Source organism: Lonchura striata, unplaced genomic scaffold (assembly GCF_046129695.1).
Source record: "Lonchura striata isolate bLonStr1 unplaced genomic scaffold, bLonStr1.mat Scaffold_106, whole genome shotgun sequence".
NCBI lineage: Eukaryota > Metazoa > Chordata > Aves > Passeriformes > Estrildidae > Lonchura > Lonchura striata.
This window is the reverse complement of record NW_027461078.1, coordinates 798,543-813,145: the sequence shown is the minus strand read 5'-3', so window position 1 is coordinate 813,145 and position 14,603 is coordinate 798,543. Positions and strand designations below refer to the sequence as shown.

Here is a 14,603-nt window from a genome sequence, read left to right as displayed (position 1 = left end):
TTCCTCAGGAATTTTTGGGAAATTCCCAAAATCCGGGATGTGTTCACGTGTCCTGCTCCCAGCCTGGCCTGGAATTCCCATGGTATTCCCAGGGAATGCTCCCTCCATCCACAAATTCCAGGGAATTCCCAGAAGGAAGTATCCTGGAACATTCCATCTGTCCGTGGGATTTTAGTCTGGGAATTCCCGAGGACCCTCTTGGCTAAAGAATTCCATGGAATTTTCATGGAATATCCTCTTTCTCCACGTTTTCCATGGGAAAAGCCGGATTTTCCAATGCTTTCCAGGGGGGTTTTCCCAGGATTTCCTCGGGATTCCGTGGGAGCAGCAGAGCTCGGGCTGTAGGGCTGGGATTTCCGGGATTTCCCCCCAGAATTCCCGTTTTTCCCGTTGCTTTCCCAGCGGATCCCCCGGGCTCTCCCTGCCCCTGGAGCTGGAGGAGCTGCAGGAGACCGAGATCAGCTTTGTGAGTGTTTTCCATGGAAAAAAAAAAATCCGGGAATTCCGGGGGACTGGGCGGGTGGATCCCGGAATTTCCTGGGAATTTCCAGGCTTTGGGGCCGCCCAGATTCCCGGGAATTGCCCAAAAAGGAGGAAAATCCCTCAGCCTCGGGGTCTGGAGCGTCCCAAATCCCACCCGGAGCATTCCCGGATTTCTCCCTCCTTCCCCAGGGCTGGGAATTCTTGGGATAAACCCCAGACGTTCCACGGGGAGAATTCCCACTTTTCCCTCATTCCCACTTTTCCCTCATTCCCTGTTTCTTTCTCTCTGCAGTGAATCGGCGCCGATGGATCCCAAAATCCCTGGGAATTCCTTTTCCCAGCGATCCCGGAGCTGGAAAACCGGGAATGAGAGCGGGAACGTCGGCATTCCCCCTGGAACCCGAGCACAGGGACAGGAACCTCGGGAAAAGGGACCTGAAATTCCCAGGAATTCCCAGATTTCGGGATGAAACAGTGGGAGAGAACTCCTGGAAAATTCCCAGCGGGAATCGGAGCCGTGCCGAATTTTTCTGGGAAATTTTTGGGTCAATTTTGGCTTTTTTGGGGTTTTTATCCCGATTTGTTTTTTTTTAATTTCATGGAATTTCCATAGGATCTCATCCCGGTTTTCAGCCCTGTGGGAATTCCTGGGATTATTAATTATGAATTATTAATTTTTATTCAGATTTCCTCCAGGTTTCCCGTGGGAAATCCCCTGGAAAAGGGAAAAAAATGAGGAGAAATCCTGGAAAAGCTCCTGGCTCCTCCGCCCTTTTCCCAGCAGGAATTTTGGGAAGCTTTTCCCACAATCCGGGAAGAATTTTTTGGATTTTTTTGGGAATTTTGGGGATTTTTTGCAGATTTTTTGGGGATTTTTTGGGGAATGTTTGGGATTTTTTTGGGATTTTTTTGGATTCTCCGAATCCGAGCCCATCCCGGGATTCCCCCCCGGATTTTTTAAGGATTTCCCTCCAAAATCCCGGCTCAAATCCCACTTTCCCAATCCCTAAATCCCATTTTTTAACAGCTCTTGACAATCCCACAAAATTCCCGGAGCAGATTTTGGGATAGGAAAAAGAAAAAAAAAACAAAAAAAAAACCGGGATGAGGAATTTCCCACCCGGATCCATCCCCAAAATCCCAAAATTCCAGAGCTGGAGCCGATTTCTGCTCCATCCCTGATTTTTTTTAATGGAAAAAACTCCTTTTTTTCCCAAATTCCCGCTGGGGAAATCCCGATTTTTTATCAGAAACTGAGAATTTGGTGCTTTTTGTGCCGAGAAAATCCTGGTTTTTTTTAGGAAAAGCTGATTTGTCCCTCAGCCCGGCTCCAGGGAAATTCCCACCGGGAATTCGGGGACATTCCATGGGATTTCCCCTTTTTCCTTGGAATATTTGTCTATATTAGACAAATTCCCTCCCAGTCCTGGTTTATTCCCATTTTTTATCAGATCAGGAGGGGAAATTTCCCCAATTTTTTCCCAATTTCCCCAGATTTTTTCCCAATTTTTCCCCATTTTTTTCCCAATTCCCGCCCCTCAGAGTGGAATATTTATGAATATTTAACTATTTTTGGGATAATTCCCCTTTTTCCTGGGAATTCTCATCCAGAGGCTGGGGGGGAGGGGTGCCCTTGGAATTTTTGGGATGGGGTTTTGGGCTTTTTTTTTTTGGTTTTGGGGTTTTTTGGGATTTTCCTGTTCCAAAGGGGGAACAGAAAATTTGGGAATTCTGGGGGGGGAATTTTCCAGGAGAAAAAGAGGATTTGGCTCTTCCCGGGATGGAGGGACTGGGAACGGAATTCTGGATTTGGGATGGAATTCATGGAATTCTCCTGGATTGGGACGGAATTTCCCTGGACTGGAGAGGAATTCATGGAATTTTCATGGACCGGGGACAGAATTTGTGGAATTTTCATGGACTCGGAACGGACTTTTTCTGGATTTGGGAATGGAATTTGTGGAATTTTCCTGGATTTGGGAGGGAGTTATCATGGAATTCTCCTGGATTGGGACTGGGACAGAATTTATGGACTTTTCCTGGATTTGGGAATGGAATTTTCCTGGATTTGGGATGGACTCCGTGGACCTTTCCTGGATTTGGGTCAGAATTTATGGGATTTTCCTGGATTTGTGATGGAGTTTTCCTGGGTAGGGAATGGAATTCCTGGAACTTTTCCTGGGATTTTCCTGGCATTTTCCCAGACTAGGGATGGAATTTGCCCAGATTTGGGACGGAATCCATGGAATTTTCCCGGATCTGGGTCAGAATTTATGGAATTTTCCCAGATTTGGGTCAGAATTTATGGAATTTTTCCAGATTTGGGATGGAATGCATGGAGTAGTCCTGGATTTGGGACGGAATCCATGGAATTTTCCTGGATCTGTGTCAGAATTTATGGAATTTTCCCAGATTTGGGATGGAATGCATGGAATTTTCCTGGGTTTGGGATGGAATCCATGGAGTTTTCCTGGATTTGGGATGGAATGCATGGAATTTTCCTGGGTTTGGGATGGAATCCATGGAGTTTTCCTGGGTTTGGGATGGAATCCATGGAGTTTTCCTGGATTTGGGATGGAATGCATGGAGTTTTCCTGGATTTGGGGTGGAATCCATGGAGTTTTCCTGGATTTGGGATGGAATCCATGGAATTTTCCTCGATTTGGGATGGAATTAATGGAATTTTCCTGGATTTGGGACGGAATCCATGGAATTTTCCTGGATCTGGGTCAGAATTTATGGAATTTTCCCGGATTTGGGTCAGAATTTATGGAATTTTCCCAGATTTGGGTCAGAATTTATGGGATTTTTCCAGATTTGGGATGGAATGCATGGAGTTGTCCTGCATTTGGGATGGAATGCATGGAGTTGTCCTGGATTTGGGATGGAATGCATGGAATTTTCCTGGATTTGGGATGGAATCCATGGAGTTGTCCTGGATTTGGGATGGAATCCATGGAATTTTCCTGGATTTGGGATGGAATCCATGGAGTTGTCCTGGATTTGGGATGGAATCCATGGAATTTTCCTGGATTTGGGATGGAATCCATGGAATTTTCCTGGATTTGGCTGGGGGGGGACACTGGGGACAGCGCTGGGGTGGCCCGGCCGCCATGGCGCCCCGCGCGGAACTACAGCTCCCGGCGTGCCCCGCGCCGCGGCGCGCCCATTGGCCGCGGGGAGCGGATGGGGCGCGGGCCAATGGGCGGGCGCGTTGTTGGGCCGGGGCGAGCGGGCCAATGGGCGCGCGCGTTGTTGGGCCGGGGCGAGCGGGCCAATGGGCGGGCGCGTTGTTGGGCCGGGGCGAGCGGGCCAATGGGCGCGCGCGTTGTTGGGCCGGGGCGAGCGGACCAATGGGCGGGCTCGTTGTTGGGCCGGGGCGAGCGGGCGGCGCTGAGGGCGGCGGGGCGGCAGGATGGTTCTGGAGAGCACCATGGTGTGGTGAGAGGGGGAGACGGGAGACAGCCCGGGACAGCCCCGGGACAGCGCCGGGACAGCGCCGGGAAACCGCGGGGACAGCCCCGGCACAGCCACGGCACCTCCCGGGCGGCCCCGGCCCGCCCGGCCGCTTCCCCTGAGTCATGGCGGGGGGGACGGAGCGGGCCCGGCCTGAGGGGAGCGGGACAGGGGGGACAGGGACGGGAGAGAGGGACAGAGGGACGGGGGGACAGGGGGACAGGGAGGGACAGAGGGGAGAGGGGGAGAGAGGGACAGGGGGACAGGGAGGGACAGAGGGACACAGAAGGGACAGAGAGGACAGGGAGAGTCTGAGGGGACAGGGAGGGACAGGAGGGACAGAGGGGAGAGAGAGATGGGGGGACAGGGAGGGACAGAAGGGACACAGAGGGGACAGGGAGGGTCTGAGGGGATAGGGAGGGACAGGAGGGGACAGGAGGGGACAGGGAGGGTCTGAGGGGACAGGGAGGGACAGAGGGGAGAGACGGATGGGGGGACAGGGAGGGACAGAAGGGACACAGAGGGGACAGGGAGGGTCTGAGGCAGAGACAGGTCAGGTTGTGTGGGTGAGCTTCAGCTGTTCCCCAAAAAACCCCGGATTTTGTGGGGACAACGTCAGCGATTCCCAGAAAGTGACGGATCCGGGGGGTGGACCCCGGCTGGCCCCAAAAATGAGAGTTTAGGGATAAACCTCGCAGTGCCCATAGAAACCCATTTCACATGGAAACAAATCTCCTTTTGCCCTGAAATAAAGCAGATTTTAGGCAGCTAAACCCCAGCCACCCCGGCAGAGGGAATTCCCAGGATTGCCCCGAGCCATTCCCATTTTTTTTTTGGGAATTGCAGCGTGGACAACAGCGAGTACATGCGGAACGGGGACTTCCTGCCCACGCGGCTGCAGGCGCAGCAGGACGCCGTCAACATCGTCTGCCACTCCAAGACCCGCAGCAACCCCGAGAACAACGTGGGGCTCATCACCCTGGCCAAGTGCGGCGGCGGGCTCGGCGTTTGGGATCGGCGTTTGGATTTGGGATTGGGATTTGGGAGCTGGGATCTGGGATTTGGGATCGGCATTTGGGAGTTGGGGTCTGGGATTTGTGAATTGGGATCGGCATTTGGGAGCTGGGGTCTGGGATTTGTGAATTGGGATCGGGATTTGGGACCAGGGGTCTGGGATTTGTGAATTGGGATCTGGGATTTGGGAGCTGGGGTCTGGGATTTGGGATCGGCATTTGGGATGTGGGATCTGGGATTTGGGACCTGGGGATTCCCTGCCCAATTCCCAGGAATCGTTCCCTGCCCAGTTCCCAAGGGAACTCCCTGTGCGGTTCCCAAGGAATTCCCTGCCCCATTCCCAAGGGATTCCTTGTGCACCTTCCAAGGAATTCCCTGCCTGTATCCTGAGGAATTCCCTGTACAGTTCCCGAGGAATTCCCTGCCTGGTTCCTAGGGAATTCCCTGTCCAATTCCTGAGGACCCTGCCCATTCCCGAGGAATTCCCTGCCCATTCCCGAGGAATTCCCTGCCCCATTCCCTGTGGGAATTCCCTGCCTGTATCCTGAGGAATTCCCTGTACAGTTCGAGAGGAATTCCCTGCCTGGTTCCTAGGGAATTCCCTGCCCCATTCCCGAGGAATTCCCTGCCCATTCCTGAGGAATTCCCTGCCCCATTCCCGAGGAATTCCCTGCCCATTCCCTGTGGGAATTCCCTGCCCATTCCCGAGGAATTCCCTGCCCATTCCCGAGGAATTCCCTGCCCATTCCCGAGGAATTCCCAGGCATTCCCGGCTCTCTCCCGCAGTAACTGCGAGGTGCTGACCACGCTGACGCCGGACACCGGGCGCATCCTGTCCAAGCTGCACACGGTGCAGCCCAAGGGCAAAATCACCTTCGGCACCGGCATCCGCGTGGCCCACGTGAGTGCCCCGGGAATTCCCGGGAATTCCCGGGAATCCCCTGGGATTGAGGGCGGGAGGTGGGAATGCGCTTCTCCCGGTTCTCAGCCGGGGGCAGTTCGGGTTTTCCGTCGGTGCTTGGGGTGGGAATGGTGGGGGAGGTTTTAAGAGCAGAAATCCGTGGGAATGGCGCAGAAATTCCCTGGAAATCGACCATAAATCCATGGGAATGGCACAGAAATCCAGGGAAATCCACCATAAATCCACGGGAATAGAGCAGAAATCCAGGGAAATCCACCATAAATCCATGGGAATGGCACAGAAATCCAGGGAAATCCACCATAAATCCACGGGAATAGAGCAGAAATCCAGGGAAATCCACCATAAATCCATGGGAATGGCACAGAAATTTCCTCAAAATCGACCATAAATCCATGGGAAAGTCGCAGAAATTCCAGGGAAATCCACCATAAATCCATGGGAATGGCACAGAAATCCAGGGAAATCCACCATAAATCCATGGGAATGGCACAGAAATCCAGGGAAATCCACCATAAATCCATGGGAATGGCACAGAAATCCAGGGAAATCCACCATAAATCCATGGGAATGGCACAGAAATCCAGGGAAATCCACCATAAATCCATGGGAATGGCACAGAAATTTCCTCGAAATCGACCATAAATCCATGGGAATAGAGCAGAAATCCAGGGAAATCCATCATAAATCCATGGGAAAGTCACAGAAATCCAGGGAAATCCACCATAAATCCATGGGAATGGCACAGAAATTCCCTGGAATTCTACCATAAATCCATGGGAATAGAGAAGAAATCCATGGGAACGTCACAGAAATTCCCTGGAAATCTACCATAAATCCATGGGAATAGAGCAGAAATCCGTGGGAATGTCACAGAAATTCCCTGGAAATCCACCATAAATCCATGGGAATGGCACAGAAATCCAGGGAAATCCACCATAAATCCATGGGAATGGCACAGAAATTCCCTGGAATTCTACCATAAATCCATGGGAATAGAGCAGAAATCCATGGGAATGTCACAGAAATTCCTTGGAAATCTACCATAAATCCATGGGAAAGTCACAGAAATCAGGGAAATCCACCATAAATCCATGGAAATTTCACAGAAATTCCCCCTGAATTCAGTATAAATCCGTGGAAATCCACCATAGATCCATGGAAATGTCACAGAAATCCAGGGAAATCAACTACAAATCCCTGGAAATGTCACAGAAATCCAGAGGAATGTCACAGAAATCCGGGGAAATCCACCATAAATCCCTGGAAATCCACCGTAAATCCAGGGGAATGTCACCGAAGCTCCCCCTAAGTCCCAGATCCTCCGCCCAGCCCCGCTGTGCCCCCCCCGGTGCCGGGATGGGGGCGCGGGGGTCCCGGTTTTCCCGGGAATGGCCCAGCCGGGATGGGGGGGATGGGGTCCCGGTTTTCCCGGGAATGGCGCAGCCGGGATGGGGGCGCGGGGGTCCCGGTTTTCCCGGGAATGGCACGGCCGGGATGGGGGGGATGGGGGCGCGGGGGTCCCGGTTTTCCCGGGAATGGCACGGCCGGGATGGGGGAGATGGGGGCGTGGGGGTCCCGGTTTTCCCGGGAATGGCGCGGCCGGGATGGGGGCGCGGGGGTCCCGGTTTTCCCGGGAATGGCGCGGCCGGGATGGGGGCGCGGGGGTCCCGGTTTTCCCGGGAATGGCACGGCCGGGATGGGGGAGATGGGGGCGTGGGGGTCCCGGTTTTCCCGGGAATGGCGCAGCCGGGATGGGGGGGATGGGGGCGCGGCGGTCCCGGTTTTCCTGGGAATGGCCCGGCCGGGATGGGGGCGTGGGGGTCCCGGTTTTCCCGGGAATGGCCCAGCCGGGATGGGGGGGATGGGGGCGTGGGGGTCCCGGTTTTCCCGGGAATGGCGCAGCCGGGATGGGGGCGCGGCGGTCCCGGTTTTCCCGGGAATGGCGCAGCCGGGATGGGGGATGGGGGCGCGGTGGTCCCGGTTTTCCCGGGAATGGCGCAGCCGGGATGGGGGATGGGGGCGCGGGGGTCCCGGTTTTCCCGGGAATGGCCCAGCCGGGATGGGGGGGATGGGGTCCCGGTTTTCCCAGGAATGGCGCAGCCGGGATGGGGGGGATGGGGTCCCGGTTTTCCCAGGAATGGCGCAGCCGGGATGGGGGCGCGGGGGTCCCGGTTTTCCCGGGAATGGCCCAGCCGGGATGGGGGGGATGGGGGCGCGGGGGTCCCGGTTTTCCCGGGAATGGCGCAGCCGGGATGGGGGCGCGGTGGTCCCGGTTTTCCTGGGAATGGCGCGGCCGGGATGGGGGCGCGGCGGTCCCGGTTTTCCCGGGAATGGCGCAGCCGGGATGGGGGGGATGGGGGCACGGCGGTCCCGGTTTTCCCGGGAATGGCGCAGCCGGCGGTTTCGGTGCAGCTGGCGCTGAAGCACCGGCAGGGCAAGAACCACAAGATGAGGATCATCGCCTTCGTGGGCAGCCCCGTGCACGACAGCGACAAGGACGTGAGTGGGGCGGGGGGACCCCGGGCCCCCCAGGATCCGCGGCCCCGGCCCGCTGATCCCGCGGAATTCCCGCTTTTCCCAGCTGGTGAAGCTGGCCAAGCGCCTGAAGAAGGAGAAGGTCAACGTGGACATCATCAACTTCGGGGAGGAGGTGAGGATCCCGGGAGCTGCCGCCTTCCAGAGGGGAGGATTCTGGGGCCGGAAGATCCTGGCGGGTGTTTTTGGGAATGAGGGCATCCGTGAGGATTCTGGGGGCTTTTCCGAGGTTGACATTCCAAGGAAATCCCCAATTCCCAGCCTTTCCCTGGAGCCCAGTCCCTCCCCATCGCCGAATTCCCGCCGGGAGTTGGCGTTCCCAGAGCCCTCTCCTGCACAAGCTCCTGGGGAGTTCCCTTGGAGCCTCGGGATTCCTGGAATTCCGGAGGTTCCGTGGCTCGGAGATGGGATTGCCACGCTGCCAAACCGGCAGTTTATTGATTTTCTGACAAAGAGGAGCACGAAACAATCGTTATTGATGCGAATACTCGCGAGAGCTCTGGTAGAAACTCCAAACGTTACCGGCTGGCCGAAGCGGTTCTGTGAGAACTTCCCAACCTTGGGAAGAGCCAGGAAGGAAAAGTTAAATGTAAAAAGCCCCACGGCTGCCCCAATCCCGGCCCGCAGGAGGCCAACACGGAGAAGCTGACGGCGTTCATCACGGCGCTGAACGGCAAGGACGGCAGCGGCTCGCACCTGGTGACCGTGCCGCCGGGGCCCAGCCTGGCCGACGCCCTCATCAGCTCGCCCATCCTGGCGGGCGAGGGCGGCGCCATGCTGGGCCTGGGCGCCTCCGACTTCGAGTTCGGCGTGGATCCCAGCGCCGACCCCGAGCTGGCCCTGGTAGGGATCCCGTGGTTCCTGGAATTCCCAAATTCCCGTCCCAGAGAGCCCAAATCCGGCACAGTGCTGGCCCTGGTAGGGATCCCAGAGCTCCTGGAATTCCCAAATTCCCGTCCCACAGAGCCCAGATCCGGCACAGCACCGACCCCGAGCTGCCCTGGTAGGGATCCCATAATTCCCAGCAATTCCTGGCAATTCCCAAATTCCCGTCCCACAGAACCCAAATCCAGCACAGTGCAGGCTCTGGTAGGGATCCCAGAGCTCCTGGAATTCCCAAATTCCCGTCCCACAGAGCCCAGATCCGGCACAGCGCCGACCCCGAGCAGGCCCTGGTAGGGATCCCAGAGCTCCTGGAATTCCCAAATTCCCATCCCACAGAGCCCAAATCCGGCACAGTGCTGGCCCTGGTAGGGATCCCAGAGCTCCTGGAATTCCCAGCAATTCCCGGCGTTCCCATGCTGCGGAGCCCCAGTCCAGCCCGGGAATTCCGGGGCGGGGGCAGCTCCGCGCATCGGGATCCCCTGAGGGCCGGGCTGTGTCCCGAGGGCTCCCGGCCGTTCCCGGATCCCAGGCTCCGGTGGTTTTCCAGGCGCTGCGGGTGTCCATGGAGGAGCAGCGGCAGCGGCAGGAGGAGGAGGCGCGCAGGGCGGCCGCCGCCTCGGCTGCCGAGGCCGGGATCGGCGCCACCGGCGGGGACGGTGAGGGGCCGGAGCGGGGCTGGGAACGGGGCTGGGATGGGAATGGGATTGGAGTGTTGTTGGGATGGGAATGGGGTGGGAATGGGATTGGAATGGGGTTGGGGTGGGGTTGGGAACGGGGTTGGGGTGGGAATGGGATTGGGGTTGGGACGGGAATGGGATTGGGGTGGGAATGGGATTGGGGTTGGGACGGGAATGGGATTGGGACGGGAATGGGGTTGGGATGGGGTTGGGATGGGAATGGGATTGGAATGAGGTTGGGAATGGGATTGGGATTGTGATGGGATTGGGGTGGGAATGGGGTTGGGGTGGGAATGGGATGGGAATGGGATTGGGATGGGGTGGGAATGGGATTGGGATTGTGATGGGATTGGGATTGTGATGGGATTGGGATGGGAATGGGGTTGGGGTGGGAATGGGATGGGAATGGCATTGGGATGGGGTTGGGGTGGGAATGGGGTTGGGATTGGGATGGGAATGGGATGGGAATGGGATTGGAATTGGGTTGGGATGGGGTTGGAATGGGGGTGGGAATGGGATTGGGACGGGATTTGGGGTGGGAATGGGATTGGAATTGGGGTTGGGAGTGGGATTGGGAATGGGATTGGGGTGGGGTTTGACGGGATTTGTGGGATGGGATTTATGGGATCAATGGGATGGGATTTGAGGGGAAAGGATGGAATGGGAATGAGGAGGAACCAAAAGCAGGATGGGTTTGGGATGAACCCTTCCCTGGGTGGGTGGGGACACCCCCTGGATTCCCGGGACACCCCCTGGATTCCCGGGACACCCCGAGCATTCCCGGGACGCCCCCTGGATTCCCGGGACGCCCCGAGCATTCCCGGGACACCCCGAGCATTCCCGGGACACCCCCTGGATTCCCGGGACGCCCCGAGCATTCCCGGGACACCCCGAGCATTCCCGGGACACCCCGAGCATTCCCGGGACGCCCCGAGCATTCCCGGGACACCCCCTGGATTCCCGGGACGCCCCCTGGATTCCCGGGACGCCCCGAGCATTCCCGGGACACCCCCTGGATTCCCGGGACGCCCCGAGCATTCCCGGGACACCCCGAGCATTCCCGGGACGCCCCGAGCATTCCCGGGACGCCCCGAGCATTCCCGGGACGCCCCGAGCATTCCCGGGACACCCCCTGGATTCCCGGGACGCCCCCTGGATTCCCGGGACGCCCCGAGCATTCCCGGGACGCCCCCTGGATTCCCGGGACGCCCCGAGCATTCCCGGGACACCCCCTGGATTCCCGGGACACCCCCTGGATTCCCGGGACACCCCCTGGATTCCCGGGACACCCCGAGCATTCCCGGGACACCCCGAGCGCTCCCGCAGAGTCGGACGAGGCGCTGCTGAAGATGACCATGGGGCAGCCGGAGTTCGGCCGCGCGGGGCTGCCGGACCTGAGCTCCATGAGCGAGGAGGAGCAGATCGCCTACGCCATGCAGATGTCGCTGCAGGGCGCCGGTGCGTGCGCCGGGGACCCGGGAAACAACGGGAAACACCGGGAAACAACGGGAAAAACACCCGGGAAACAACGGGAAAAACACCCGGGAAACAACGGGAAACAACGGGAAAAACCCCCGGGAAACAACGGGAAAAACCCCCGGGAAACAACGGGAAACAACGGGAAAACACCGGGAAAAACCCCCGGGAAACAACGGGAAAATACCGGGAAACAACGGGAAAACACCGGGAAACAATGGGAAAAACCCCTGGGAAACACTGGGAAACACCGGGAAAAACCCCCGGGAAACAACAGGAAAAACACCCGGGAAACCCCGGGAAAAACCCCCGGGAAACAACAGGAAAATACAGGGAAAAACCCCTGGGAAATGCCAGGAAAAACCCCTGGGAAATACCAGGAAATCCCCTGGGAAACACCAGGGAAATACTGGGAAAACCCCTGGGAAATGCTGGGAAAACCCTGGGAAACACCAGGAAAGCCCCTGGGAAATACAGGGGAAAACCCCTGGGAAATATAGGGAAAAACCAGGAAAATTCTCAGGAAATACCCTTGAGAAACACCAGGAAAACACTTGGGAAACACTGGGAAAACCCTTGGGAAATCCCTGGGAAAACCCTTGGGGAATACCTGGAAAACCCTGGGGGATATCCCTTGAGAAAACTCTCAGGAAATCCGGGGAAATTCCATGGAATTTTGGGATTTTGCAGAGTTCGCCCAGGCTGAGGCGGCCGAGGTGGACAGCGGAGCGGCCATGGACACCTCGGAGCCCGCCAAGGTGGGGCTCGGAATTCCGGGATTCCCGGGATTCCCGCGCTGGGAACGGGATCATCCCCCGGGCTCTCCCATTCCAAACCATTCCGGGATTCCCGGGATTCCCGTGCTCTCCCATCCCAAACCATTCCGGGATTCCCGGGCTCTCCCATCCCAAACCATTCCGGGATTCCCGGGCTCTCCCATCCCAAACCATTCCGGGATTCCCGGGCTCTCCCATCCCAAACCATTCCGGGATTCCCGGGATTCCCGGGCTCTCCCATCCCAAACCATTCCGGGATTCCCGGGATTCCCGGGCTCTCCCATCCCAAACCATTCCAGGATTCCCGGGCTCTCCCATCCCAAACCATTCCAGGATTCCCGGGCTCTCCCATCCCAAACCATGCCGGGATTCCCGGGCTCTCCCATTCCAAACCATTCCGGGATTCCCGGGCTCTCCCATTCCAAACCATTCCGGGATTCCCGGGCTCTCCCATCCCAAACCATGCCGGGATTCCCGGGCCTGCTTCCTCTGGGATTCCGGGAATGGATCCCGGATCCTGTCCCGGTTATTCCGTGGGTTCCCCATCCCGTGCTCCAGGGATCCCAGTCCCTCCGGAACCCTCTGGAGTGGGACGGTCCCAAATCCCCTGGGCTGATCCCAAATCCTCCTGGGCAGATCCCAAATCCCCTGGGCTGATCCCAAATCCCCTGGGCTGATCCCAAATCCTCCTGGGCTGATCCCAAATCCTCCTGGGTGGATCCCGAATCCCTTGGGCTGATCCCAAATCGCCCAGGATGATCCCAAATCCTCCAGGATGATCCCAAATCGCCCGGGATGATCCCAAATCCTCCAGGATGATCCCAAATCGCCTGGGATGATCCCGAATCCCCTGGGCTGATCCCAAATCCTCCTGGGTGGATCCCAAATCCTCCTGGGTGGATCCCGAATCCCTTGGGCTGATCCCAAATCCCCTGGGCTGATCCCAAATCCTCCTGGGCTGATCCCAAATCCCTTGGGCTGATCCCAAATCCTCCTGGGCGGATCCCGAATCCCCCTGGGACAATCCCAAATCCCCCAGGACAATCTTGAATCCCCTGGGACAACCATGAATCCCTGAGGATGATCCCAAATCCCCCTGGGACAATCCCAAATCCTCCAGGATGATCCCAAATCGCCTGGGATGATCCCAAACCCCCCAGGAATGACCTCAAACCCCCCTGGAATGCCCCAAATCCCCTCGGAATGCCCCAAACCCTCTGGAATGCCCCCAATCCCCCTGAAATTACCCCAAATCCCCTGGAATGCCCAAAACCCCCTGGAATGCCCCAAACCCTCTGGAATGCCCCCAAATCCCCCTGAAATTACCCCAAAACCCCCCGGAATGCCCCAAATCCCCCTGGAATGCCCCAAACCCTCTGGAATGCCCCCAAACCCCCTGGAATTCCCCTAAATCCCCTGGAATGCCCCCAAACCCCCTGGAATTACCCCAAATCCCCTGGAATTACCCCAAAATCCCTGGAATGCCCCAAATCCCCTGAAATTACCCCAAACCCCCTGGAATTACCCCAAATCCCCCTGGAATTACCCCAAACCCCCTGGAATTACCCCAAATCCCCCTGGAATTACCCAAAACCCCCTGGAATTGTCCCAAATCCCCTGGAATGCCCCAAACCCCCTGGAATGCCCCAAACCCTCTGGAATGCCCCCAAACCTCCCGTGCTGACCCCAAACCCCCTGGAATTGCCCCAAATCCCCTGGAATTTCCCCAAACCCCCTGGAATTGCCCCCGCAGGAGGAGGACGACTACGACGTGATGCAGGACCCCGAGTTCCTGCAGAGCGTCCTGGAGAACCTGCCCGGCGTGGACCCCAACAACGAGGCCATCCGCAACGCCATGGGCTCGCTGGCCTCGCAGGCGGCGCGCGCCGAGGGCCGGGAGAACCGGGAAAACCGGGAAAACCGGGAGAACCGGGAGAGCCGCGAGGGCAAGGAGCAGGACAAGAAATGAGAGCGCAGCCAACGGAACCCCCGCGGAGTAAACGGGGTTTCTGGGGAAGAAACGGGATTTCTGGGGAAGAAACAGAAATTTCTGGGGAATAAAAGGAATTTTTTGGGGAATAAACAGAATTTCCAGGGAATAAATGGAGCTTCTTGAAAATAAATGGAATTTCCAGGGAATAAACGGGATTGCTTGAAATTAAATGGAGATTCCAGGGAATAAACAGGATTTCCAGGCAATAAATGGAAGTTCTGGGGAATAAATGGAATTTTTGGGTAATAAATGGGATTGCCAGGGAATAAGTGGAATTTTTGGGGGACTTCTGGGGAATAAAAGGAATTCCTTGGGAATAAAAGGAATTCCCGGGGAACGGCGGCGGTGATCAAAGGGATTTCACGGGCATTGTGGGAATAGCAGCA

The 14,603-nt window shown here is 57.2% G+C and overlaps 1 protein-coding gene across 2 annotated transcripts; it reads left to right on the top strand.

Annotated features, from left to right (window-relative positions):
• The first annotated feature begins 3,847 nt into the window (after positions 1 to 3,847).
• On the top strand, positions 3,848 to 14,367 carry LOC144248400 (26S proteasome non-ATPase regulatory subunit 4-like). Of its 2 annotated transcripts, XM_077790571.1 has the most exons (10): positions 3,848 to 3,924; positions 4,786 to 4,926; positions 5,740 to 5,854; positions 8,288 to 8,374; positions 8,457 to 8,525; positions 9,038 to 9,253; positions 9,843 to 9,951; positions 11,299 to 11,430; positions 12,139 to 12,206; positions 13,978 to 14,367. In XM_077790571.1, exons 1-10 carry the CDS (start codon positions 3,899 to 3,901, stop codon positions 14,191 to 14,193), a joined length of 1,179 nt encoding a protein of 392 aa, XP_077646697.1. In that variant the 5' UTR covers positions 3,848 to 3,898; the 3' UTR covers positions 14,194 to 14,367. The 2 variants fall into 2 exon arrangements, with proteins under 2 accessions (XP_077646697.1, XP_077646698.1); XM_077790572.1 differs by lacking the exon at positions 9,038 to 9,253.
• Positions 14,368 to 14,603: the final 236 nt, after the last annotated feature.

Coding starts and splice junctions, on each gene's coding strand:
- LOC144248400 (XM_077790571.1), top strand. CDS start 3,899: ATGGTTCTGGAGAGCACCATGGTGTG. Junction 8,375..8,456: donor TGCACGACAGCGACAAGGAC/GTGAGTGGGGCG, acceptor CGCTTTTCCCAG/CTGGTGAAGCTGGCCAAGCG. Junction 8,526..9,037: donor TCATCAACTTCGGGGAGGAG/GTGAGGATCCCG, acceptor CCCGGCCCGCAG/GAGGCCAACACGGAGAAGCT.